Source organism: Cupressus sempervirens, chromosome 9 (genome assembly GCF_028749045.1).
Source record: "Cupressus sempervirens isolate cs-2001-9-10 chromosome 9, ASM2874904v1, whole genome shotgun sequence".
NCBI lineage: Eukaryota > Viridiplantae > Streptophyta > Pinopsida > Cupressales > Cupressaceae > Cupressus > Cupressus sempervirens.
In genome coordinates, this window is record NC_143126.1 from 718,508,657 (window position 1) to 718,533,653 (window position 24,997).

The 24,997-nt window shown below is 35.0% G+C and overlaps 2 protein-coding genes across 2 annotated transcripts in view; one reads left to right on the top strand and one right to left on the bottom strand.

Moving 5' to 3' along the window:
• LOC149540741 (protein ULTRAPETALA 1-like) overlaps positions 1-24,997 on the top strand; it is a 47,617-nt gene that overhangs the window by 18,908 nt on the left and 3,712 nt on the right. The window lies entirely within an intron of this gene.
• Positions 20,624-21,581, bottom strand: LOC149540742 (abscisic acid 8'-hydroxylase 4-like). Its single transcript, XM_089801825.1, has 3 exons — positions 21,386-21,581; positions 21,131-21,253; positions 20,624-21,039 (listed from the first exon to the last, which is right to left on the bottom strand). Exons 2-3 carry the CDS (start codon positions 21,131-21,133, stop codon positions 20,821-20,823), a joined length of 222 nt encoding a protein of 73 aa, XP_089657951.1. The 5' UTR covers positions 21,134-21,253; positions 21,386-21,581; the 3' UTR covers positions 20,624-20,820.

Below are 24,997 nucleotides of genomic sequence, written 5' to 3' on the forward strand. Positions count from 1 at the left end.
AAAATTAATATTTAGCTAAGTATTTAATTGTGGGCCATAATTTTGCATTAATTATTGTTTTTCTTTCTCCCAGGGTCCAAGTCGGCCAGCTTGGGGGGAATAAGAAAGTTGGGTATAAGAGGAGGCCTCTCTCCCATTTCTTTCTCACTTCTCACTTCTCCTTCTCAAGGTGTTGGTGATTTTGCAAGAGCAGATCTGCACTCTTCTTGCTTGGCGAAATTAGTGGGAGCTGAAATTTGTGGAGGGCGAAATTTGTGGGAGCCGAAATTTGTGGAAGATAAAATTCTGATTTTTTCAAGAGGTTGCGATTTTTGCCCTAGGTTGGGTAATTTTATTTGGAGGTGAATTGCATGATAAATTTTTGATTTGCAAGGGATTTGAAGTTCTTAAGGTCTTGTCCTAGGTTCCGAAAAGTCGCTGTAAGATTATTGGTTAAGGTGAATTTTCATCATCTAGAGTTGCAAGGGGTCCTTAAGCTGACACCCTTTTTTCGTTCTAGTCTAAGGATTGCTCCTCTTGTTTCTTCTTGCCTTCTGGTCCACCACTCTACCATCCCGTAATAGGGCGAGGAGCATGGAGGATGTTAGTGCAAGTAAGAATCCCAAGCGGGCAAACACTAAGAAAGAGAAAGAGGATATGATGCCAAAAACTCCATTCTTCTCGAAAATGAAGAGAATAACCGACACCAATATCAATATAGTGGACATGATACGGATGAGGGACAAACTAAAGGAAGGACAATCCCCCTTGGCTATAGGTAGAGGTAATTTCAAATCATCTAGAGTTGCAAGGGGTCCTTAAGCTAACATCCTTCTTTCGTTCTAGTCTAAGGATTGCTTCCCTTGGTTCTACTTGCCTTTTGGTCCACCACTCTACCATCCCGTAATAGGGCGACGAGCATGGAGGATGTTAGTGCAAGTAAGAATCCCAAGCGGACAAGACTAAGAAAGACAAAGAGGATATGATACCCAAAACACCCTTCTTCTCAAAAAATGAGGCGAATAACCAATACCAATGGCGGTACTATAAAAGGATATACAAAAGGCAGTTGCACATCACAACCCAAGCATCGACACTTCCATTTCAACCATGATGAGCGACGTTGGGGTGGCACTTGATTTTGAGGATATCAGAGAAGAGGATGTCAATGAAACAGATTTTGGATCGAGGTTGGATGGGTTGGGGAAGGTTGCTATCAAGAAGAAGCATTTGGGCACCCTTTCCTCTCTCAATGCTTTTATTGGATTTGAAAAAGAATATGAGAAGGATCACGAAAGGATACTACAAGCAGCAAGTGGCGTGGCGAAGTCAGCGGAATTCGGGGCAAAGCACACACCTTGTCCTCCAATGGAAGAAGTTAACGAAAGGTTAGCTAAGTTCATTGCCTTAGCTAGAAAAGGGAAGATTTATATTAGAAGATCATTTGATGTAAGCCCAAGTGGCAATTTCCCTTTCTTCTAGAATAGGACAAGTGTCTATTTCTGATTGGCCACCATTTTGGTGCCTTCTCATTGGTTGCCACTTTTTGCATTTTTTCCATTGGTCTATTGATGAGGTGGCAGCTTCTCATTGGCCGATGGGGTGGCAACCCTAATTAGGGTTTTGAGGATCCAATCTGGATCGTTGATCTTGTTTTGATCTCCACCGTCCGTTGTATTTCTGGCCCCTATAAAAGGCCATTTGCTCTCATTTGTAAAAGGGTTAGAGAAATTGTTGCGAAGATAATACCAAAATTGCTCTCTTTTTGATTGTTGCGATTTGCATGATGATTAAGAATATTGGGTATTACTGCATGTTTTCTACTTCCACTTAGTTAGATTTCATTTCAAGTTATTAAAGTTGGTTTCATTTCAAGTTGTCTAAGTGAGGTTAAAGTAGATAGATAGTTGTATGGTAGCATTGGTAAATGTTTGATAGGGATCAATACTAGACCACTAGCATCCTAGTGGCTGGTTGGGAAGCTTTGTGTGGTAAACTAGTTTATTATTCCTTTGAATTGTTGCACCTGTGGAAGTGAGGCCGCTGGTCAACTCTCATTAGGTTCGATCCCCGTCCATTTGCTAACCTTCCATTCATAGGAGTAGGAGTAGAATAGTGAGTAGTTGGGTAGTCGAAGTTTAAAGAGAGAAGTTAGGAAAGTAAGTCAAGCATCAGAATTCATCCATTCACCTTCCACCATCACCGCTTTCCATCAACATCATCATCGGCAGACACACCCTCCATCACCATCACTATCAACATTATTTGCCTCTGCACATTTCACAAACCCATCATCATCTCCATCATTCCGCCAAAGTCCAAGTCATCTTCGAATGAATAGCGTAAGGCCGCCTACGTGATTACCAGCAAATCACATCGATAAAACTGAGCGAGTATCCAACGGTGTAAGGAACATTGGAGCTATTGCTTATGTCTTCATGAGTAATAACTAAACTAGGAAGGAATAAAGTTATATATTCTCATATTCTAGAATAAAATTTGTCTGCCATGCAACTAAACTAGGAAGGAATACTTGCAGGTCATGGCATAAGTTCTGTCAGATTAACTACTTTCTTTAGACTGCAATTCTGCCATTGCTTCCAGCTTCTCATTTTATGAAATGATTATTAGGAAAATTATTCAGCACTAAGATGGCTTTTTTTGAAGTATCTTATAGACAGAATATCAATTATTGAAACAACATTGGAACTGGATAAAATGTGGAATAGATAGGTGTGGCCAAAGGTTTCCACCATCATTATGTTTTTTCTCAATGATGCATAAATATTTGCTAGGGTGCTGGGTCTGCTACTGATTCTGGTATAGACAGAGGATCAATTTTTGAAACAACATTGGAAGTGGATCAAAATGTGGAATAGATAGGTGCGGCCAAAGGTTTCCACCATCTTTATGTTTTTTCTTAATGATGCATAAATATTTGCTAGGGTGCTGGGTCTGGTACTGATTCTGGTATAGACAGAGGACAATTTTTGAAATGACATAGGAACTGATCAAAGTTGTGGAATAGTTAGGTGTGGCCAATGGTGATCACCATCTTTATGTTTGCTCCCAATGATGTACAAATATTTTTTAGGTTGCCGGTTCTAGTACTCATCCTGTTTTGGGTCCATGATCCAGTTTGTTGGTTTGATTAATTTTTTTGTAGGGTTTACTGCTTCTGGTATAGACAGAGGACAATTTTTGAAACAACATATCACCATCTTTATGTTTGCTCCCAATGATGTACAAATATTTTTTAGGTTGCTGGTTCTAGTACTGATCTTGGTTTGGGTCCATGATCCGGTTTGTTGGTTTGTTTAATTTTTTTGTAGGGTTTGGATTCAAATTACGCTGTTTCATAATTCAAGTAAGGAAAGCTATACATTCACCAAATATATTAGTAATTTACTATTTATGATCCCTAATGTACATGACACCCTTATTTTCATTTCAATTTGAGAAGAAGAAGATTTGAATGTAACAACGTTGCTTAGATACCAATCACAACAGGTCTCCCTCAAAGTTTACAGATTCAAGCCCTTATCCTATCTTGGGACCTGGCCGCAAGGTTCTAAGGGATGCTGATCCATAGCCTATCTTCGGAATCAATCCATTGGCTGGATTTAGACAGGCCTCGCCCTGCAAACACCTCTTTCCTCCCTTCTCAGATACTATATATATATATATTTCTTGTTTATTACAATTATTCTTTTTATTAGAGAAATGTAAGATGCTGAAGTATACCTGCCAACAGTTTGTTGATTATAACTTAATATTCTGATAGCTTCAACTTATTGACTGCTGCCAACAATACATATGATCCCTTGCTCAATCCATTTGGTCTGTAATCCACATTTGTATAATAATCTCCTGTTTATTTAACATCCCCCTTTCCCCCCCTCCCCCCCGTGCAATATTGAGTTCCATTATATACCTTGTGAGATGAAGGGTTGCATTTCTTAAATAATCAAAAGACACAATACTTGTAGATCATCACTCTCTTAATAATAGTTTGATTTTCCAGTTGCATAACTCTTCATGATGATTTGTTTATTATTGTTGCCTACCATAATAGATTTCTTTAATTGTATGCGTTAATCTTCCAACATAACTCACATCGATAATGATAATCATTATTATAGACCATGCTTCCAAGTATATCAAATCTGTTACGAAAATGATACCGATTGTTTATCATAGGTCCTTAACTAATTGCTTCAGCAATAATCCTCATAACAAATGGGTTTATACTCTATTGTGACTGGGCCTTCATAATTCAATGGAAGTTTAAAATGAACTCTACTACTTATCGTGGAAAGATATATTGGCTGTGTCAGAACATTCACTCAGTTATCTTCACTAAGGTAGTCAATGTTGGTTTGTCCTTATTTTCATTCAAACAGTCTCTTATTTGTTTTTGAAACCCTGGTCCGTAGTATAGGCAGCATTGAAGAGTGCTCATAATTTCTATACTCCATAACAGGCATGGAAGTATGAGGAGGTAAAGTGCAGAGCTCAGAACCTTGACTATCGATTTAAGGGCCAAAATCTCTTAAGTTGCTTAGCATTGATAAATGATGATATTATTGGCAGTGATATTAATCTTATTCAGATTAGCAAATTGCTCCTTTCCTGTTTACTCCCACCATGGTCAATATGACACCTCCTTCCACCTTTCATCTTCCCATATGGTCGACATTGTGTAATACAAGTTTATATCCTGTATCTTTGAATCAACACTTATCAATGTCATTACTTTTCTTTTTACATCAATCAATATTGTTATTGTTCTTATTGTCTTTAGCTGATGTTTATGATTTCTTTGTTTAGGAAATTTATTATTTATATACTTTATTTTATATTATTATAATTATTTATTATTAAATTCTATTTTAGGAAGGGGATATCACATCGTCCAGACAAAACACATTTAAAAACCATAAATATAAATAACTGCTACGCTTGTCTGCTCTAATAATGTTGAACAATGTTTGTTGGTAAAAAAAAAAAAATTATAATGAAAATAAGATGAAATGCAACAAATTTCTAGTTCACAAAATTATTTGTTCGTAGGAAAATTAAAAAATAATAACAATAGTTAATAATTTACAAACAAAATTACAGGTTTTACTATCCTTTCCAAAACAAGAACCTATTATTTTAGAAAGAAGAAAAGAAGGGAGGTGAATTGTGTAGTCAATCTTATATAATTTCAGAGTTACGGATAAGAAAGTAGGATGGTATGGGAAATTCAGAAGTTAGTAGTGCAGCACAATTTTTCTGTCATGGACAGATCTTGCATTTTCAACATTACGAAGAGCCTTCCAAGATAGATTTGGTGCAATTATTGAAAGAGGTGAGCCACCACTACACTGAATACCCTAACTTGTTATATTACTAATAAATTATCATGATAATAATCCTCATCTGGGATGGGATACAATGGAGAACAGGGACACAGCAGATGAGATTTTGCAAAGACTTTAACTTAGATCCTTACTAGACCCATAGGCGAACAGGACCGGTACCTTGTTTCGGTGCAAATTGAACCCGAATCTGGCTTGTTGGCAGGAAAATCTGGTAACCAAGCATATTTATATTGATGAGAGTAATCACTTGATCAGGCTATTATCTAAAAAAAAAGGATAACTCAAGGGAGTCAAAGTATACGCACAAATGCAACTTTTAAAAAATGAGATAAATATACATAATTCTAAAACTAAATCATTTCATAGTATGAATGTATGAATCAAAGGCATTACAATTATAAGAAAATAAAATAAAAAAATTAAAATTTTATATTTTTTGGATGAATCCGGATCTAGATCAGATGGGCACAAATCCGGTAACTAGGTTTAAACTTTAAGCTGTTGCTCTGAATGTCTATACAACTTCTGGATTTTCTATTTCCTAGAACCACATCTCAAAAGGACCTATGCAACTTCAGGAATCAAAACAAGCTCCATATGTTAGTTAATTACTTGGGATTAGAAATGTGATAGCTACGGTTTATTTGTATAGAATAAATGTAGCAAGTAATTTTGGTGTTGGTATATTTTTTATGGTCATTGTAACCCACATGTCATTTACAATTGTAAGCATATGGTAATGTTTGTCAAGACCATGTATTGAGCATAATCATTACCTTGTGTCGCGATACCATGCCAATTTGAATGGCTATTTTCCTGAGTTACCGGATTCAGACCTTGGAGCTCTGGTCCGGGTCTGCTACGGTCCGGGCTAGGTTTGTACTTGGGCTTGTGGGTCCAGCGCGGACCTAGGGGGACCCACAGGTCCAAGTATGGACCTTCCTCGGACCCACCATGGACCTGGTAGAATTCGGGAGGACCGGTGATATGTGGGGCCAAAAAGTGGCAATAAAAACATTAAAAAATGAGTTTTTTTATTGTTTTTTTTTTGCAAACCCTAAAGTAAGGCATATTAGATGCTTTTCATTCATCTAATCTCTCATTTGCTTTCTCATTTTGCTCTCTCATTTTGGTGTGGCCATTTTGCAAGTTTGAAGAGAAGGTTGTAGAGATTGTTTGTGGAGTCTCAAATCCTTCAAATAATCAGTGCTGAGTGTTCCAGGTATGCATTTGATCCTTCTTTTTGCTTCTTTCATAGTTTGTTTTTAGTTTTTTTAATATTTATTGTTGTAATTTTTTTATCAAGTTTTGTATAAGTTCTGAAATATTTTTTTAAATTGTTTTTTTATAGATTGCAAGAATCATAGAATGAGTAGTCAGGGTTCAGTGGGTGGAGAGGGATCCAAAAGATTTAAAATTGATAAAAGCTCTCCTTTGTGGAAGTATATAACAAGAATTGAGCAATGTGTTGGAGGGGGAGGGTATATATGGAAATGCAATTTTTGCCAAAACCAATATAGAAGCTCATATTATCGGGTTAAACATCATTTGATAGGCCCACCAGATCAAGGGATTACCAGAGGGAGGTAAAAAGGGGTTGCCAGCGCCTCAAATAACAGGCATGTTAAAAGAACAACAAGAAGCTGATAGGTTAGTGTCAACGGTGAAAAAAGATAAATCAAAGCAAAAACCACCAACACCAACCTCTCAAATAACCACTAGACCACATCCCTTCCTACCTACCCCATCTGTGGATGAAGATGAAATAGAAACACCCCCATCCCACAAGAGAGGCCCATTAGATAAGGCATTTGAAAATGAAAAGAGAGAAATTGCTGACATAAAGATTGGGTATTGCCTCATTACGAATGGTGTTTCATTTAATCTAGTGAGATCACCTTATTGGAGAGAGATGCTGCAAGCAATAAATGAAGCACCTCGTGGTTACCGAGGCTCTGGATATGAAAAGTTGAGAACCACCATATTGCATAATGAGAGAAAAAATGTAGAAAACCTCCTCAAACCAATAAGAGATTCTTGGATCCAAATGGGGTTGAGCATTGTTTCTGATGGATGGAAAGATTGCAAAAATTGTCAATTAATAAATGTGATTGTTGTCTGCCCCAAGGGGGCTATGTTTTCGAGGGCGGTTGATTGTGAAGGGTAGGTGAAGGATGCAAATTTTATTGCCGAACTTCTCATTGAATCCATAGAGTCCGTGGGAGTTGACAATGTTGTCCAAGTAATAACAGACAATGCTAAAGTTTGTAAGGCTTGCAGGTGCTTTGGTAGAAGCACGATATGAGCATATCTTTTGGACACCATGCACTGTCCACTCCTTGAACTTGGTGATGAAAGCAATTGGCACCCAAATTGAATGGATGAAAAAAGTGTATGAGGAGGGTGAGCAAATCCAAATGTTTGTGACAAACCACCATATGTCACAATCAATTTTCAGAACTTTCTCCCGCTTGGAATTATTGAAGGTAAATTTTAAACTTTATTTAGCTTCATTTATCATTTTAAATTTTTATGTCATACTTTACATAATTTAATACATATTTTTAAATTTTTGTGTTATTATATTAACTTACAATTTGAATCAACATGGTAATAGGTTGCTGAAACAAGGTTTGCTTCACACATAATCGTCCTTAGACGACTTGTGAGGGTGAAAGAAGCATTTTGTCAAATGGTTATTAGCAACAAATGGAGTGGATGGAAGCAAGTTGATACAGAAAAGACTAAAACTGTAAAGGATTTGATCTTGAGTGATGATTTTTGGAATAGGGTGGAATATGCATTAGAACTCACCGAGCCCATCATGTCTATGCTTTGGTATGCCAACACTGATGAGCCTTGTTTGGGGGACATATATGATGCCATGGACTTCATACTAGAAAGAATGAAATCAATAAGTTAAAATTTTTATACAAGACTTTATCCTTGTCTATTGAGAAATTTTGATTTTTGATTTTAATTAAGTTATTAACACTACATCAAGATAACTTACATGTACATCATTTGACATCTTAGGTCATTTAGAGGAGAGAGCAGGATCCTGAGGATACCTTGTACAATAAGGCGAAGAAAATTGTTCTACATCACTAGAACAAGATGACTACACCTTTTCACCTCTTGGCATATGCACTTTCTCCCAGATATTATAGTGGTGAGATACTTTCTATTCCTAGTAGAGTGGCACCATATAAAGATCCTAAAGTTGCTACTGGGTATAAGAGGGCATTTAGCAAGCTCTTTAGTGATCCTTATGTGGCATCGAATGTTAGGAGAGAGTTTGTAGATTTTGTCTCAGGCAAAAATGCAGACCCCGATGCAATCAATGACCAAAGTAGAATGGATGCCATTGGATGGTGGTACGTACATGGGCAAAGTTACATGTACCTCCAACCTCTTGCCATTAAGATCTTGTCACAAGTATGTATTTAATCTTTTGTTCATTTTCTTATGGCCACTTAGCTTGTCGAATTAGCACTCTTAAATTCCTATTGTATTGTAAAATTACAATTTCTAATTTTTTAAAATTGTGTTGGTTGTCTTTCTAGGTTGCGAGTTCTTTTGCTGTTGAGTGGAATTGGAGTACATACTCCTTTATCCACTCAGTGAAGTGTAACTGGTTGGGTTCGAAGAAAGCAGAGGACTTGGTATTTATTCACAACCACTGGTGCCTCCTATCACGCAAGGATCCAGGATAGAAGAAGGGACCAAAGAAGTTGTGGGATGTATGACCCAAGACTTCTGACTTGGATATGACTGTCTAGGATATATCTAGAATTGCCTTGCTAGATGTTGAGTAGGACAAGGAGGAGGATGTGGTTGCATTTGGGGCTAGTGGAACCGGTTTGGGTTCCAATGATGAGGAAAATGATATAGATGAGGATGAAGCCATTGATCCCTCATATTTTGATGACCCATTTGAACCTTGAAGGGCATTCGCATCTTTGATAAACTATGTTTAAACATTTGTCATTGACTCATTTATGATTTACCACCATGTTTCAAACTTTATTAAATTATAATTTATTATCTATCAATTTGATGAAGTAATCTATATTTTGAAATTTCATTTTGCATTTTAGTAATTCAATGTATGATTTTATTTACAACATTAACATAGATTAATGAGTGAGTAATTCAATGTATGATTTTATGTTTATCTTTGACATTTGGCATTGATCAACAATCAAGTGACATTGATATATTCATACTATGAAATGACTTAGTAAGTTAGTTTTACAACTATGCGAGTTTTTTTTTTGCATCTATATATATATATATATATATATATATATATATATATATATATATATATATATATATATACTCATGAACCCACCCACGAACCCAAGCGGGGAAATTTTTTTTGCCCAAACCCACGAACCCGAACCCCAAATACGAATCCGTCCGCGAACCCGAATCAACAACTTCGCTATTTTCTTAATTACTCAACAATGTAAAAGGAACACATTATCTTAGATCTAATTAACTCACAAACTTGATGAGATGGACATTATTCATGCACAAAGACTCTACTTTTGTCGATTTACAATATTATGGCAACTATGAGCAAACGTAAGTATTCTGCCTATGCAAAAATATTCGCAAAATTGTCCATCTTGCAAATTATCATGAAACAAATGAGGAATTAAATGTGAAACATTGGAACAAGATCATAGTAGAAGATAATTTAATTTAAGATTTAACTTAGAGAAACAAATTGCTAGTAAAAGAGTTGAAAACTCCTCAAATGGTTGTGCACCCTGTTCCATTGTTACCTAAAGGCAAGGTGACAGTCCACAAGGCCCTTGGCATCTACAACAATCCATCTTGTTCCTTGTACACCCAATATTCTATGCTCGCTGTAGCTTACATCTCCCACAATCGCAAATTCTACTCTAGATGATATTTCAACTTCCTCTAAGAGTTCTAAATGAATTCGTTTAACATATGGACATTGGACTCCAACAAGTACTCCATCTTCCGTTTAGGGCAGTTGGTAGGATCTACTATCACATTTGGAACAAGTATGTGTTTATGTGACTCTTGTGACCACTCCAACATACAGGATGAAACACTTAGTATTCCAGGATGAAACACCAAATATCTAATCCTCTCTTGAACAAAGCCACCACGTATGCTAAAGACTGCAAAAAAGATCACGGAGACAACTCCAATGAAACACCAAATATCTATTTCCTTCATGAAGAAAGACACCACTTATGCTAAAGATTGCAAAAGAGATCATAGAGTCAACTCCAAGGTTCTTGTTCTTGTTGGATACAACTCAGTTTTATGATGTTTACTGGTAACCACACAGGGACATACATTCATTCAATGGACAATTATCATCCTTGCAAATGACGAAAATTTTGACAATTTGAGCTCATCAATTACTTCTAACAAGACAAATTGAAAAAGGTAAAGGGTTTAGGAAGTATAAGCTAACTCTAACAACGCAAGAGATCATTGTTGGCAAAATGAAACTAAACCAGTCCTTGTTTTGCCAAATCAACTATGCAAAGGACATTGCAATCTTCTAACGATATGCTTGAATGATTTTCATATTGTGAACGCTCTTTCAAATACCAAGTGATGGTGTGATCCAAATGAATATTTCCAATTTAAGTGCTTGCAATAAGTTTAGACTAACCTTGCATTGTCATTTGCAATCAACAGGTACCTAAGTTTCACCATAGTTCATCAACAATAATATCTTCCATTCGTTTCCTTAGCATAAACAAAACCCTAATCTAAGCTAAGCAAGGAAATGTAGAAAACATGCAATAGTCCAAAATGACACAAGTGGTCCAACATGATATTAACAATGAATTTGAAATCTTTTGGCAATATTATAGAAACAATCTCTCCTAGTCTCTGCCTACTCTACTCTAACTAATCTAATCTAATGCCTTACAAATGAAAAAGCCTAGACTTTTATAGTTGTTCCAAGTACAATGAATGTTTTTGATTGATCGAAGATCAACAGTCGAGATTAATCAATAAAATCCTAATTAGGGTTCCCGTTAACTACTACTTAACAATCATTAAATGCTGAAACGACAACGAGGCACCAATTTTCAGGCCAATGAAAAAATTACATTGCTTTGATGGACCAATGATAATATGTTAGGTGAAGACAATAAATACAATCCACATGTACACTGGGAATATCCCGATTGGATGATCTTGGACACATGTGGTTCGAATCCTCTGATTGGTTGAAGATGAGTGGGTGCCACCTCAACATGTTTATCTTGTAAATTTTATCAGTTCCACTTCTCCATCATCATAAAGATGTCTTTGCATATTTAACAATATCTCTTGATACCCAACATTTTCAAGCCTTTGAATGATTGTGATGGCTCATATTTACAAATTACTTTATCTTCATGAATTTTCACCATCCTTTGAATTTCTTCATCTTGAACTGTTTGAATTTGATCTAACCTTGATTTTGTAGAAGTGATGAGGTCGTTCATGTTGTTGGATCATTCTAATTTATCTTGGATTTCCAAAGGAAATTCAAGATGGTGATAATATTGTCCATTTCTGGACTTTTTCATTTTAGCTGCACAACTTGCTCGTTGAATTCCAACTTGACGTTCTGAACTTGAATTTGGATTTGATGTTTCATATTGGCCTTCAACTTTGCACCATCTTGCTAACTTGATGAACGATTTGCAATTGCCTTGTCGATGCTCCATAGTGTCCTTGAAGTTGCACACATGAAATGCTTGGCCTCAAACACCACTCTTCTACACAAATCTCCTATTTCCTTTCCACCATCTTGCTTGTCATCTCCATTTCACCTTGCATTTCCTTGCCCCCTAACATTTCCTTCCTTGTTACCTTGCATATCAAGAAACAACATTTATTAAGTTTGTGCAGTAATGAATGCAAACAAAATCAAGACATTCTTATGATGAAACATTCTGTCCTAATAACTTGATTCTATTCTGATTATGAATTAAATTTTGATTTTTTTTCTGAGTTTAACACCAGATTCCTGTTTGAACATGCCCATAAAATCACTTAGTTTTATAAAATTTCATCACTGCACTTTCTTTTTACAGCCTCAAACTTGATTAAAATTAAGTTTTGATTCATCTCCAAGTCTAAATCTGTTGCCATTCTCACTACTTTTCAGCTTGTCATCTTGATCCTTCATGTAAGCTACCAACACCCAACTTGCTTTTTTAGTCCCAACTTCTTGCACCCTTTAGATCTTCTTTGCATTGGGAATGAATGTTTTACTTTTAATGAATTGCATTGTGGGTTGACTGTAAAACCCAACTAAGCATTTAACTCAAATGACACAACCGTTGGAGGATAAACAAGGGTAGACTTAGTCTATGAATTTCTTTCATTTGCAAGTTTTACATGGCCGACCTGCTTGCAGCTTAATTGATTTCCAACACTCCCATCTTTTCCCATTGGCCAACTTGCTTACACAACTCTTGTCGAATTGGATTGAACTTGGTCTTTCTCCATTATTTTCACTTTTGCCAATCAATATCTGATGTAGGAGCATCCTAGGGTAGTTAGTGATCCTGTATGTAGGAGCTTTGTGCTCGGATTTAAGGAGTTATGCTTCGCATGGTTGGGGATGTATTCAAGGCTTATTGGGGAACCTTGTCCTAAGTGTGAATAGAGTTTTGTGTTATCGTCTTGGAGTTAGAGCCATTTTGGTGATTGCTGGTTGCATGTTTCTGATTTATTGGCAGACCTAAGAGATTGTATTCGCGAGCTTCGATCCGAGGGAGTTGGCGTGTGTGCTTTTGGATTTGGATAGCTAGATGACACGTGGACCTATGCCTAAGGGCTCATATTCTTATGGGTCTTTTGAGTTAGTTATGCATTGTAAACTTGGGGCATGTCGTAAGTACTTAATAATTTCCTATATTTAGTGTTTGTAGCCAAGCCAACTTGTCCTAAGTGCGCATAGAGTTTTGGGTTATCATCTTGGAGTGAGAGCCATTTTGATGACTACTGGTTGTGTTCCTGATTTACTAGCAGACCTAATAGATTGTATTCGCGAGCTTCAATCCAAGGGAGTTGGCATGTGTGCTCTTGGATTTGGATAGCTGGATGACACATAGACCTATGCCCAAGGGCACGTATTCTTATGGGTCTTTTGATTTAGTTATGCAATGTAAACTTGGGGCCTGTCCTAACTATTTAATTATTTCCTATATTTTGTGTTTGTAGCCAAGCTGACTTGTGGCTTGGGGGTTTATGTAATGTGAGTGTTTATTTAATGTAATCTTGCTAGGCTGATTTGTGGCTTGGTTTAGTGTAAGTAGGGGGCTTGTCTTGTCTAGAGTCATGATTATTCAGCATGAGTTCAACATGGAGTAGTTGAGAGGAGCGAAGTTTGGCAGAGCTAGTAGCTTAGTATGGGCTTGGGAAACAAGAAGTTTGCTTGGTGGCTTGCGAACACAAGTTTAGATTCTTCTTGGGGTTTTATACTAGATTGTAGATCTAGGCTAGCTAGAGGTTGGATCTTGCGAGGTCTTGTAGAACTCTTATTGTAATTGCTGATGCATTTGGCGGTAACCCAAAAGGCCTTACAGCCAGGAATGTTGGATGTAAATCTTATGATTTTATTACGAGAATTGACATTATTGTGGATCTAAATCTCCGTGTATTGTGTATATTCTGTTGTGTGGTTAATTGCTGGGGGCTAGGATATCTCCTTTGGGGATTCTCTTGCCTTGCACTGCATCAAAATCCTTTCCAATTGTTTGATTGTCTTAGGTAATTTATATATAATTAGAAGGAAATAGATTTCTCACATTGGATACCTGATTTTTATCCTCGAATCCACAGATTTATCATTTCATCTCTCTTTCTTACCCAAATCTGTTTTTGTTGGAAATCAAAATTGTTTCTTTCCATTACTGGATTAACCTTGGCAGGCCTAATCTAGGCTTAAGCCTTAAATGCTGACCAGAATTCAAGGATTTGTTGGGTGCACTCACAAAAGTTGAGCAGATTTTTGGGGCTGGCTTGGGAACACTCATATTGAAGGCCAGAATTCAGCCCTTCTTAGGCTCCATCTTGAGTGGAATTTATCATAGACTTGGGCTTAACAGCCATCTTGTGCAGGAGTCTGTGATTGTTTGAGCTCACACTTAAATACCTAGGCAGAAATTGAGGTCTTTTTGGGCTCAGGCCCCACAAAAGTGGCAGAAATTTGCCCTGCATTGGGCTGTCTTTGTATGGGCAGAATTTGCCATGTTGTTAAGCTCAACAGAAACAACATAAATGTTCGTGCTTGAACAATTTGTGTAAGTACAAGCTGTTCCTCTTGTTTCACCACCCAAGCCCTTTCTAGCTCTGAATCTAGCCGTGCCTTGGGCTCTAACAACTTATTTTGTTTTCATCATTTAAGCAGTCACCCTCATTTAATCTGGAATCTTCTCAAAGACTGATTGGAAGCCTGCACACTTGACATTTTGGTGCTTGGATTTGTCAATTTGCTTGCTTGAATTCCACATTTAGGTGCTGGGTGGAAAATTGAGTTGGCTTGGGCTCGAGCCCCACAACATTGATGGAAATTAGTGGTGGCTGGGGCTTTCTTTAAGACTTGGGTGGAAATTAGGAGCTCCTTGGGCTCATGCTCAAGTATGGTCAGAAATTGAGGGTCTCTTGGGCTCTTTCAAATCTGATTGGAATTGAGGTTTTCAGGCTCTCTTTCAAGTCCGGTTGGGATTCAACCCTCTTGAGATTGTGCATTTGAATTTGACTTCAAATATTTGAAGTCGTTGGAGCTGTTCATTAAATCACCTCCTACGATGTCCCAGAACATATTGAAGATCTGCACATCAAAATTCATAATTGCTCTCAAAGATTGACATGAGCATTATTGTTTTACTCCTCTCTAGAGGCTGGGTGAAAATCAGGGGTTATCAGGGCTCCATTGAGTGGAAATCTGATCATCTGTCAAAGTTTGACCTCTAAATTGTGTAGTGTTGGAAATTCAACAATTAACAATCACACCTCACCATTGCTTTGCCCGATTCTCATCAACACTTAATCTGATTTAGATGTTTACCCAGGGTTTCTTTCTACCTTGATTTGGGATCAAAATTCTACCAAGTGTGAATCATGACTAGCCACTAGACCCTAACCTGCAATTAAGACCATGATTTGTAACTTCTCTTGTCTTGCAATTTGAAACCCACTAAACTTTCTACCTTATTGATTCTTCAGAATTAGGAAGATGTTGCCATACTACACCTGAATCCAACAAACCACTATCTACCAAAGCAAAAAAGTGGGGGTTCCCATTTGCAATGGGGCGATGGTGTGAAAAGGTCACAACAATATGGCTATTAACAAACATGATGTTGATGCTTAGGTAACATATTCAACCAAGATTTACATGTTCACCCTTGCATTAATTCATCACTATTGCATAAGCATCACGTTTGGCCATGCAAAAGCTGTCACTATTACATAAATGCTTGGATACCAATTTAGGCTTCCTGCTTGCAGAGGGGGATTCAGGAGCGGAGGCAGGTGGAAGTTAGTTGGAAGTCACTTCCAGCCAGCTAGAGGAAATGGCTTCCATCTGCCTTAGGCTGGCTGGAAGTGGCTTCTGACTAGCTTTTGTGAGCATTTGGACGCCTCTAGCAACCTTTGCAGGCCCAGATAGTTGGAAAGTGTCCGTTCTTTTAATTTTTGCCACTTAAAACACTTTATTAGTTTTAGAGTAATAATGTTTCTTCAATGGTCATTTTAGCAAGTCTTTAGTTTATTAGGTAGTTTATATTTCTGTCTTTAGTTCACGATTGTTTCTTTTAGAAACATCATCTTTTTAAATCTATAGAAGGATCTTTCTTCTCCTTTGTTTAATACAACTCCAACAACATCGATTTATCATAACATGGTATTAGAGCAGGTTGATGGGATTACATAAAATTTGATAGATTTTTTAAGAAAAAATTGAGCCTTTTTTGGTCTGGAATTTTTTCTAGAAATTTGTTTTTATCGATTTTTTGAAAATTAAAATTGTTGAGAGGTTTCTTACGAAACTTTCATGGTTCATCTTCAAGAATTTTTTGTTGGAAATTGCAAGCCTGGTTAAGGATTTTTTTTCATGTATTTGCATGTTTGTTGTATGCTGCTTGCAAATGTTGGTTTACTGTGCGAAGTCTTGTGTTTTGCCGCCCTTAAAATTTTTTGATGGGTTTTCATAATTTTTTCCCTTAAATTTTTTTGATGGGTTTTCATAAATTTTTCCCTTTAAAAATATCTGATTTTGTAATTCACAAAGTTGTGCGGCATTCCTTTGTGGGTCTATAATTTTATCCTCAAAAAATTATTTGGTGGATTTTATCATTTTTCCTATAAAAAATGAAGCTTTGCATTGTTTGGTTTTGATTGATTTTTCACCTCAAAAATCAGGCTGGATTTTGATCGTTTTTTCACCTCAAAAATCACGCCCTTTTGCAGTTTGTTTTGGGGCATCATGCTAATCTGCAAAGTTTGGAGGGTTTGTCGATTTTTTCTCAAAATCGTGTTAGCTATTCTCAGTGTTTGTCTCTGTCTTGGGGAAGAGCAACTCCGTTATCCAACATCAGGTTGGGTATTTTATGATGATTTCTCGTCAGATGTTTTGCTGATTCTGAGAGGGTTAGTGGCAGTTCTTGTCTCTTGTTGCAAAGCTTTTTGAAGAAGGGGCACCCTTCTCTATTCTTTTATGGGCAATTCTTGGCTTCTTGGTCATTAACATTTTGTAGATCTAGGTAGGGTCTCAGCAACAACATAATGTTTTGAGAATTTGCGACCAAAAGGCAGTAGTTAGACAATGACCATTAGTGGAGGGTATTAGAATATTATAATGTTTCTGTAATGGTCTTCTTAGTTAGTCTTTAATTTATTAAGTAGTTTGTATTTCTGTCTTTAGTTCACAATTGTTTCTTTTAGAAACATCGTCTTTGTAAATCTATATAAGGAGCTTTCTTCTCCTTTATTTAATACAACTACAGCAACATCGATTTATCATAACAAATAGCAAATGGGGGAATACATTTTCAACCTATTTTTTGATCCGTAACCCTAGAACGACCCTAAAAGAGATGATGAGGATTAGTTTTGCGAATCCATATGAGTTGGATTTGGATTGATGAACATTGGATGATGAACTATATATTGATTTTGTAATTGCGATGATTTGCTGATTTGCAATGGGATCGTGAACATAGACGTATATGATATGGTTTATATTTATAATCTTATTGAATATTTGAACTTCAATGTGAATATTTGTTGGTGAAGTTACAACTTACAAGTATCATACTATCAAATGTTTTAGTTTTGTATATTTCTTTCATTTATTTTCATTTGTCTATCTATCTATCTATCCATCCATCTATCTTTTGTGCACCCGCATCTGCATCCGAATCGGTAACTAAGCATAAGTAACACATCTGGCCATGGCTAAATAAAATTGTTGGTTAAATATTGTTTAATTGACTATATGTCAACCAATATTACAAAATAGTAACTTTAGCCACAGTATGTGAGCCAAAGCCTCCTTTGAAAAGGGGAGGCTCCCTTTTTATTGCTGTTGTAAACAACTAAATACTTAACTAGGAAACTAGAATCAATGTTACATGAATCGGTTCCTCTTTATTTAAGAAGGATGTTTTCTCAAGTATGACAAATTTCTTACAATTACTTAGACTATGAAGTATTGATTGCATCAATAATTCCAATATGCATAGATTGTGTGAAAGAAGAACCTTACGCAAACGAGAAAACTCAGAAATCTACACAACCTCAATGACTTGTGCACTTTTCCAACAAAGATCTGATAACAAAGATACAATATACAGAAGCACACAGACTTCCTAATATATTGTGGCTTAAAACTCATAAATCTAAGAAAGTTTGCACCACAAAGATGTTGAGTCTTTCTTAAACACGAATTACTATTTCTTAAACTCAAAGTTGCAGCTCAAAACTGCAAAAGTCTGATTTAAAACTCTCTTAAAACATAACTACAATATCTATGATACCTCAAGTTAACTCAAGGTCAGGCACCCACAATGACGGAAGAACCCTGTGACTACATAAGACAATGCTTCAACTTAAAGATTAGACACCCAATTGCTCCTTTTATTAACTTGAAAATTTGATTTGCAATGTAAATCAAAGTTTTACATTGCTACACAATTTGGACAGACTTGTGTTGCTTGCAGAAAAATATTGACAATGAGTTCCCTCTTAAATATAGTAGAGGTGCTATGAGAAAAAGGTAGAAACAAACTGTTAAATTTATGAACCAGAAAAATAAATCTGCAACAGATGAAATAGAAAAATTCAAAACAACAGAGATCACCAGAAGTTATGCTGGGGAAAGTCCTCCTCACCTGAGGGAAACAACCCAGTACACCAAAAGGTAGATCCTTAGTAGAATTGTGAAACCAATTACAAAATCTCTGCCCCCTTTTTGATGTCTTCAATACTCAATTATTAGAGTTAATATAACCAATCAGAGCATTGCACAAAGTCACAATACACAGCTATATATGACACAGATTAAACTCAAAAAACATAAACATACAAGTATGCTCCTTATATGCAGAGCATATGACAATCTGCAGAATGCAGACAATAAAATAAAAATGTCTCTCAAAAACATTTACAGAAAATCGCTGGCTTTTTACCACCACTCTCAGAACATGAAGTACACCTGAAAAGAATCAGTACAATCTTCCAATTATCACAGATACACATGATGTTCAAATCAAGACCAAAAAAAGTTGCCATTACAAATTGTTCCAAAATAGACTTAGGATCAAAGGGATCCATAGCAAATTCTGCTAGCATTGTGGTGGGGTAAATCATACTTGCAGCCATACTCGCCATTGAATTGGGGCTATTTGAAGCAAAAGAATGGAGCTTTTAGTTTTTTTTAATATCACTATAATTAGCGAGAGACTGAGATTTGAATGTCGTGTTTGGAATGAGGAGCATTCAATGATCACGACTTTTTAGAATTGAGTTCATAATACCATGAAATTCAGTGGTGAGGTGTGGGTGATAAGTTGTGGCAGGTGGTCTTCTAATGCCTATGTGAAAGGATAATGGACGTGTTAGGTGGTGTTTTAATGCCTATGTGAAAGGAGAATGGATGTGTTAGGTGGTGTTGTAATGCCTATGTGAAAGGAGAATGGATGTGTTAGTCTTTGGATTTTTCATTGTAGAATTTTCTAAAAGTGAGAAGGTGATGGTGGTCATGGGGAGCTTGAGTCCTTGAAGCACTTGGACAGTTGTAATGGGGATAGGGTGTTCATTTTGGTAAAATGGGGATTGTTGGATCTTTGAGGTGATTGTTGCATGTTAAGCTTAAGATTGTGGATCCACAAAACTGTAGTTTGGTGTTTGTCAGTAAAATTCCCCAGTATTTTGTGAAATTCTTTTTAGCTGAGGAATATAATATAATATTTTATTTATCTTTTGTGTTCTTAAACTTCTGTAGTCCATGATGGTAGGAAACAGAACTGTAGGAAGGGTATGTTAAGGAATCTTTTATTAATATTTCAAGTTACTGTTAGATCTGATAAAGCTCTCCTATTTGCTTCCATACTTCCATGCACCTTTATGCTACAGGGCATGGTGTGATTATCTCTGATTCCATGAAAAGTCTTACATATGTTCAATGAGCAACACATTATATACATACCTGTAATTAACACACGCTATTGGATGGGTTGCTGAATACATAGTGTATCTTGCTCTACATTAATTTAAACTTTTCACCTTTTCAACTTCCGAATAATGAATTGAATTGATGCACTCTACTGTCTACATGGTTAGCAAAATAGACTTTTTCCAGTTTTGCATGAAAAGCAGGGATGAATATATTAGAAGTCAGTCTCATTGTTGATCTTTTTCATCAACTAAGGTCATTGAATTAGTGAAGATTTTCATCTCCTGGCTATTTATGTAAGTGAATGGACATTATAAATTAAAGTGACAACAATCTAGTTCACTAGCTCTTATTGTGCTTGTGCTTGTTGAGATATTAGAAATGAGAATGCTGAATGTGTGAAAAGTATGGGCACTCGCTGCTTTGTCCAAATAGAGCTTTATCGCATAGCACTGGTGGCTTTCACCATTATAACCCAACTAAGGTGAAAAATGTCACAAGCCAATCAAATACAGGGTTTTCAATGATTGCTTACACTAACAGAGTAAACCTGGAGGAAAGCAGCCGAAACAGGAGAATGCAATGCCGGTAGTATTCAAATAAAGATTTTATTATAATTTAAGCCACAAATACAGAGCTCAGCTCAGGTCATCTTGGATCTGAACTGCAATAAGCTTGAAGGAGACCTGCCGCTTCAGATTTTTGTGCTTGTATTTCTGGTTAACCTTGACCTGAGCTTTAACTGCCTGAACGACCATTTCTCCCGGTGTAGTTCAACTGAAAACCCTAGAATTTCTGGATCTGAGCCATAATAGCTATAAGCTGCTGTATCCTGTGCTGCAAAAATATGCCAATTACATTATCAGTAATTTGCTCCTCACCCAGGCCTTCCCTTGTTTCTTCTTTGTACGCCATTAGTGGCTGCAGCAGATGCTTTTGCAGAACATTCATGCTTTGTCTCTCTGCAATTATTTTGTTCACTATTTCACTGAGTTTCTCTCTCGCCTGCCACAACATTAGCAGATAAGAAGTTAAAAATAAGTTCATAATCAATAAACCTTAGGCTTCAACAGCTTATCAACAGATAAATACATACCATAGTAGATTTATAACAATTTGAGTCAAGTTCTGGGAAGATTGACAGGTAATGAATTGAAGCCCTCTTCAAGAATGTGTTAATATTTCTTCAGATCTTTTTTGTAGGCAGGATTAATGGGGACTAAAATTACAAATTCATGTTAGAAGCAATCATGACATAGCAAAACCATATTCATTCAAAGGAAAATCTTGCTATGAAATCCATGAGGAAACTTTAGTAATGGTAAATCAAATGCCTTGGAAAAGGGCATACATTGCCCTGACCGAGTAGAGAAACACACTGTTTATACTTGAGCAGCTTCTTACTGATTCAGCCGCTTTCAGAAATGATTAGGAAGATAGAATTGGGTGTAATTTAATTCAAAATGTACTTTGTAGCATTCTTTGAATTGCTGCGTCAATGTATTCACAATGAAAAATAACAACTAGCAGTTGCAAGCTTTTGTGCTTGCAACGATGAGCCAAGCCGATAGGTGTTTACTAATATTTTCAAAATTATAATTTAATGTGCATAAGTTAAATTTAAATTAATTTTTTATGTAAGTAAAATATTTATTTTTTAAATGGATTAAATAAGTATTATTTTTCTATTTAATTTAACATATACTAATAAATGATCATTTTAAAAATCTTCACATATAAAATTTATTATGAAAAATTAGTAGGAAACTGAAATAAAAAGAAATAGCACACATAATAAAGTAAAAAATAAACTAATTTAAAAAAATTAAAAACTAAATTAATTTAAAGTCGTTTGGCTTAAATATATGAATAAACTAATCATTTAAAAAAAAATCTCTACCAAAAAATTCTAATATGAAAAATTAATGAGAAATCTAAAATATGTATTAAAAAATAGCAACTCCTCCCACAAATATCCTATTGGCTAAATTAAAAATCAATAATTAAAGTAGAAAACTAAACTAAATTAAAAATTAAAATTAAAATTAGTTTTAAAAATGAAAAGTAAAATAAATAGGGAAAAAAAAACATGAGTTAAAAGTGTAGTTTTTAATTTTTTTTGATAAGTTTAAAGCAACCCATAACAACTACTAAAGCTAAAAATAAGATATAAAAAAAGGAAAACCACATTTAAAACCTAATTTTTAAAAATAAAAAATATTATGATATTGTTTTCACAATCAGTGTGACAAGTTTAAAGGCAACCCATAACAGCTACTCAAGCCAAAAGAAAAAGATAAAAATTTCGGAAAAGTTGTTAGTGTGGTAGGAAAATTGTAAATCCTTCCTGTTAATTATTTACTGGTAAGTTTTTATCTCACTCCACTTTTAACTCTTGTTTTGATATTTATTAGTTGTTATCTCCATTTTTAACTATTGTTTTTCTTTTTCTATTTATTTAAAAAAAAAAAAATTTTTGATTTCTATTTATTTAACTTTTGATTTTTAAAATTGAATTAGATTTTAGTTTTTAAATTATTTTACATTAGTTTAATTTTTTTTTAAATATTATTTTTTTAGTTTTATAATTTATTTAGTCAATAGAATATTTAAATTGATATATTTCTGGATTTGATTGTGTAAAGATTTTTACCATCAACGTTTCGAATCACACTATGTGATCCATCATCAGGATGAAGAGAGCAAGAGATGTCAAACAAAGTGGGTTGCAGAAGTTGACTGACCCAAAGATATAGGGACCAGGGGAGGGGGGATTGCACGCATACCAAAGAAGCCAAGTAGGACGATGGTAGGACAAAAAACTACAAGGGACAGACTCACAGTCAACAAAGAAAGAAAGAGCAAGAGAAGTGAAAAGGAGAACAAAAGAAACAAATAGTCAGATGTAGGAAATGTAGTAAGAAAAACACATTCCCACTAAAAACGAAAAACATTTCCTACATCTGACTATTTGTTTCTTTTGTTCTCCTTTTCACTTCTCTTGCTCTTTCTTTCTTTGTTGGCTGTGAGTCTGTCCCTTGTGGTTTTTTGTCCTACCATCTTCCTACTTGGCTTCTTTGGTGTGCATGCAATCCCCCCTCCCATGGTCCCTATATCTTTGGGTCAGTCAACTTCTGTAACCCACTTTGTTTGACATCTCTTGCTCTCTTCATCCTAATGATGGATCACGTAGTGTGATTTGAAATGTTGATGGTAAAAATCTTTACACAATCGAATTCGAAAATATATCAATTTATTTATGCTTATGGATTGTGGAAATTTGATCTCTTTAATAGAATATTTGTTAGAGACAAACCTATTTTTTCATATTAATTTTTTGTATTTCTCTTATTAATTTTTCATAATAGATCTTTTGATGGGGTTTTTAATTTTTTTTTTCCATATTTGATAAATTGAATTTAAATAAATAATATTTATTAATCTATTTAAAAGATTTTGGTAAATATTATATTATTTAAATTAAAAATTATTAATAATCTAATTTGTTCACATAAGATTATATTTTAAATCTCTAATTTTAATTATCATTTTTTGTTTATTTAAAAAACAATTACTTGTATCTCCACATTAGCCATGTTTTGATCTCTATTTATTTAACTTTTGATTTTTAAAATTGATTTAGGTTTTAGTTTTTAAATTATTTTTTGTATTAGTTTAGTTTTTTTTTAAATATTATTTTTTGGTTTCTATAATTTATTTAGTCAATAGAATATTTGTTAGAGACATTTTTTTTCTTATTATTTTTTTTGTATCTATCATTAATTTTTCATAATAGATTTTTTGATGGGATTTTTTTATATGATTTTTTTTCATATTTGATAAATTGAATTTAAATAAATCATATTTATTAATATATTTAAAAGATTTTAGTAAATATTATGTTATTTAAATTAAAAATTATTAATAATCTAATTTATTCACATAAGATTATATTTATTAATAATAATGTTATTTTCGAGCACCTATCGGCTTATCGTTGCAAGCACAAAAGCGTGCAACTGCTAGTTAACATAGTTTTCTAAGTTATTGTAGGAGATTTTCATTATTTCAAAATTAATATTGACACATAAATGCTACATTAATATTTATAAGTTAATTTAACGCTTTACAATATGTAAACATAGTAGAGTTGCATTCGAAGATAACCTAAAAATGGGTAGCTGAAATAGAAAAACATTTTATTTGTCTTTCTCATTCGGTGGATGTTTTGTTTATACTTTTTTTTAAAAAATTGCTTTAATATAGTGTTTTTTTTTTACATTAAGGGAAGATCTATGTAAGAAATCCCATAGTATTTAGTATGGTTCAAAAATCAAGTTTATTAGGCAGACATGGGTACAATACTCAACATGTATCCGGGTAGTATTGGATACGTTTCCAAATTGGATATGGGGATATGCGTGCCCAAGGAGGGACAAAGGAGTTTCCAGCAACTCTGGTTAATTTTTAAAAAATAGAAAATATAATGATATTGTTTTCACAATCAGTGTGACAAGTTTAAAGCAACCCATAACAGCTACTCAAGCCAAAAAAGAAGAAGATAAAAATTTGGAAAAACCATAGTTAAAAGTGGATTGATAAAATTGGTCGGAAAATAAAATCCGGCAAGGGCTGACAATTTTCCGGCCTAAAAATTAATTTTACGCGAACTAAGTTCCTGCACATAGCCTATCGGCTAAATAAAAGGCGAGAACTTTGCCATAGCAATCATAAAACATTAGTTTGAATTGGCATTTAATTTTTCCCTTCAGCTGAAAATTAGGTTGAACAGGATGAAAATGTGTCTTCTCCTAATTGTACTGGGCAGCTTTTCATAGCTCACTAATATGATGTGTTTCTAAACTATATGTCCTATAAGGTATTACCAATGCAAAAATCAAGTATTGAATGTGTTTTTCCCCACAATTTACTAGAATTATAGAATTTCAAGTTTTGGATATAT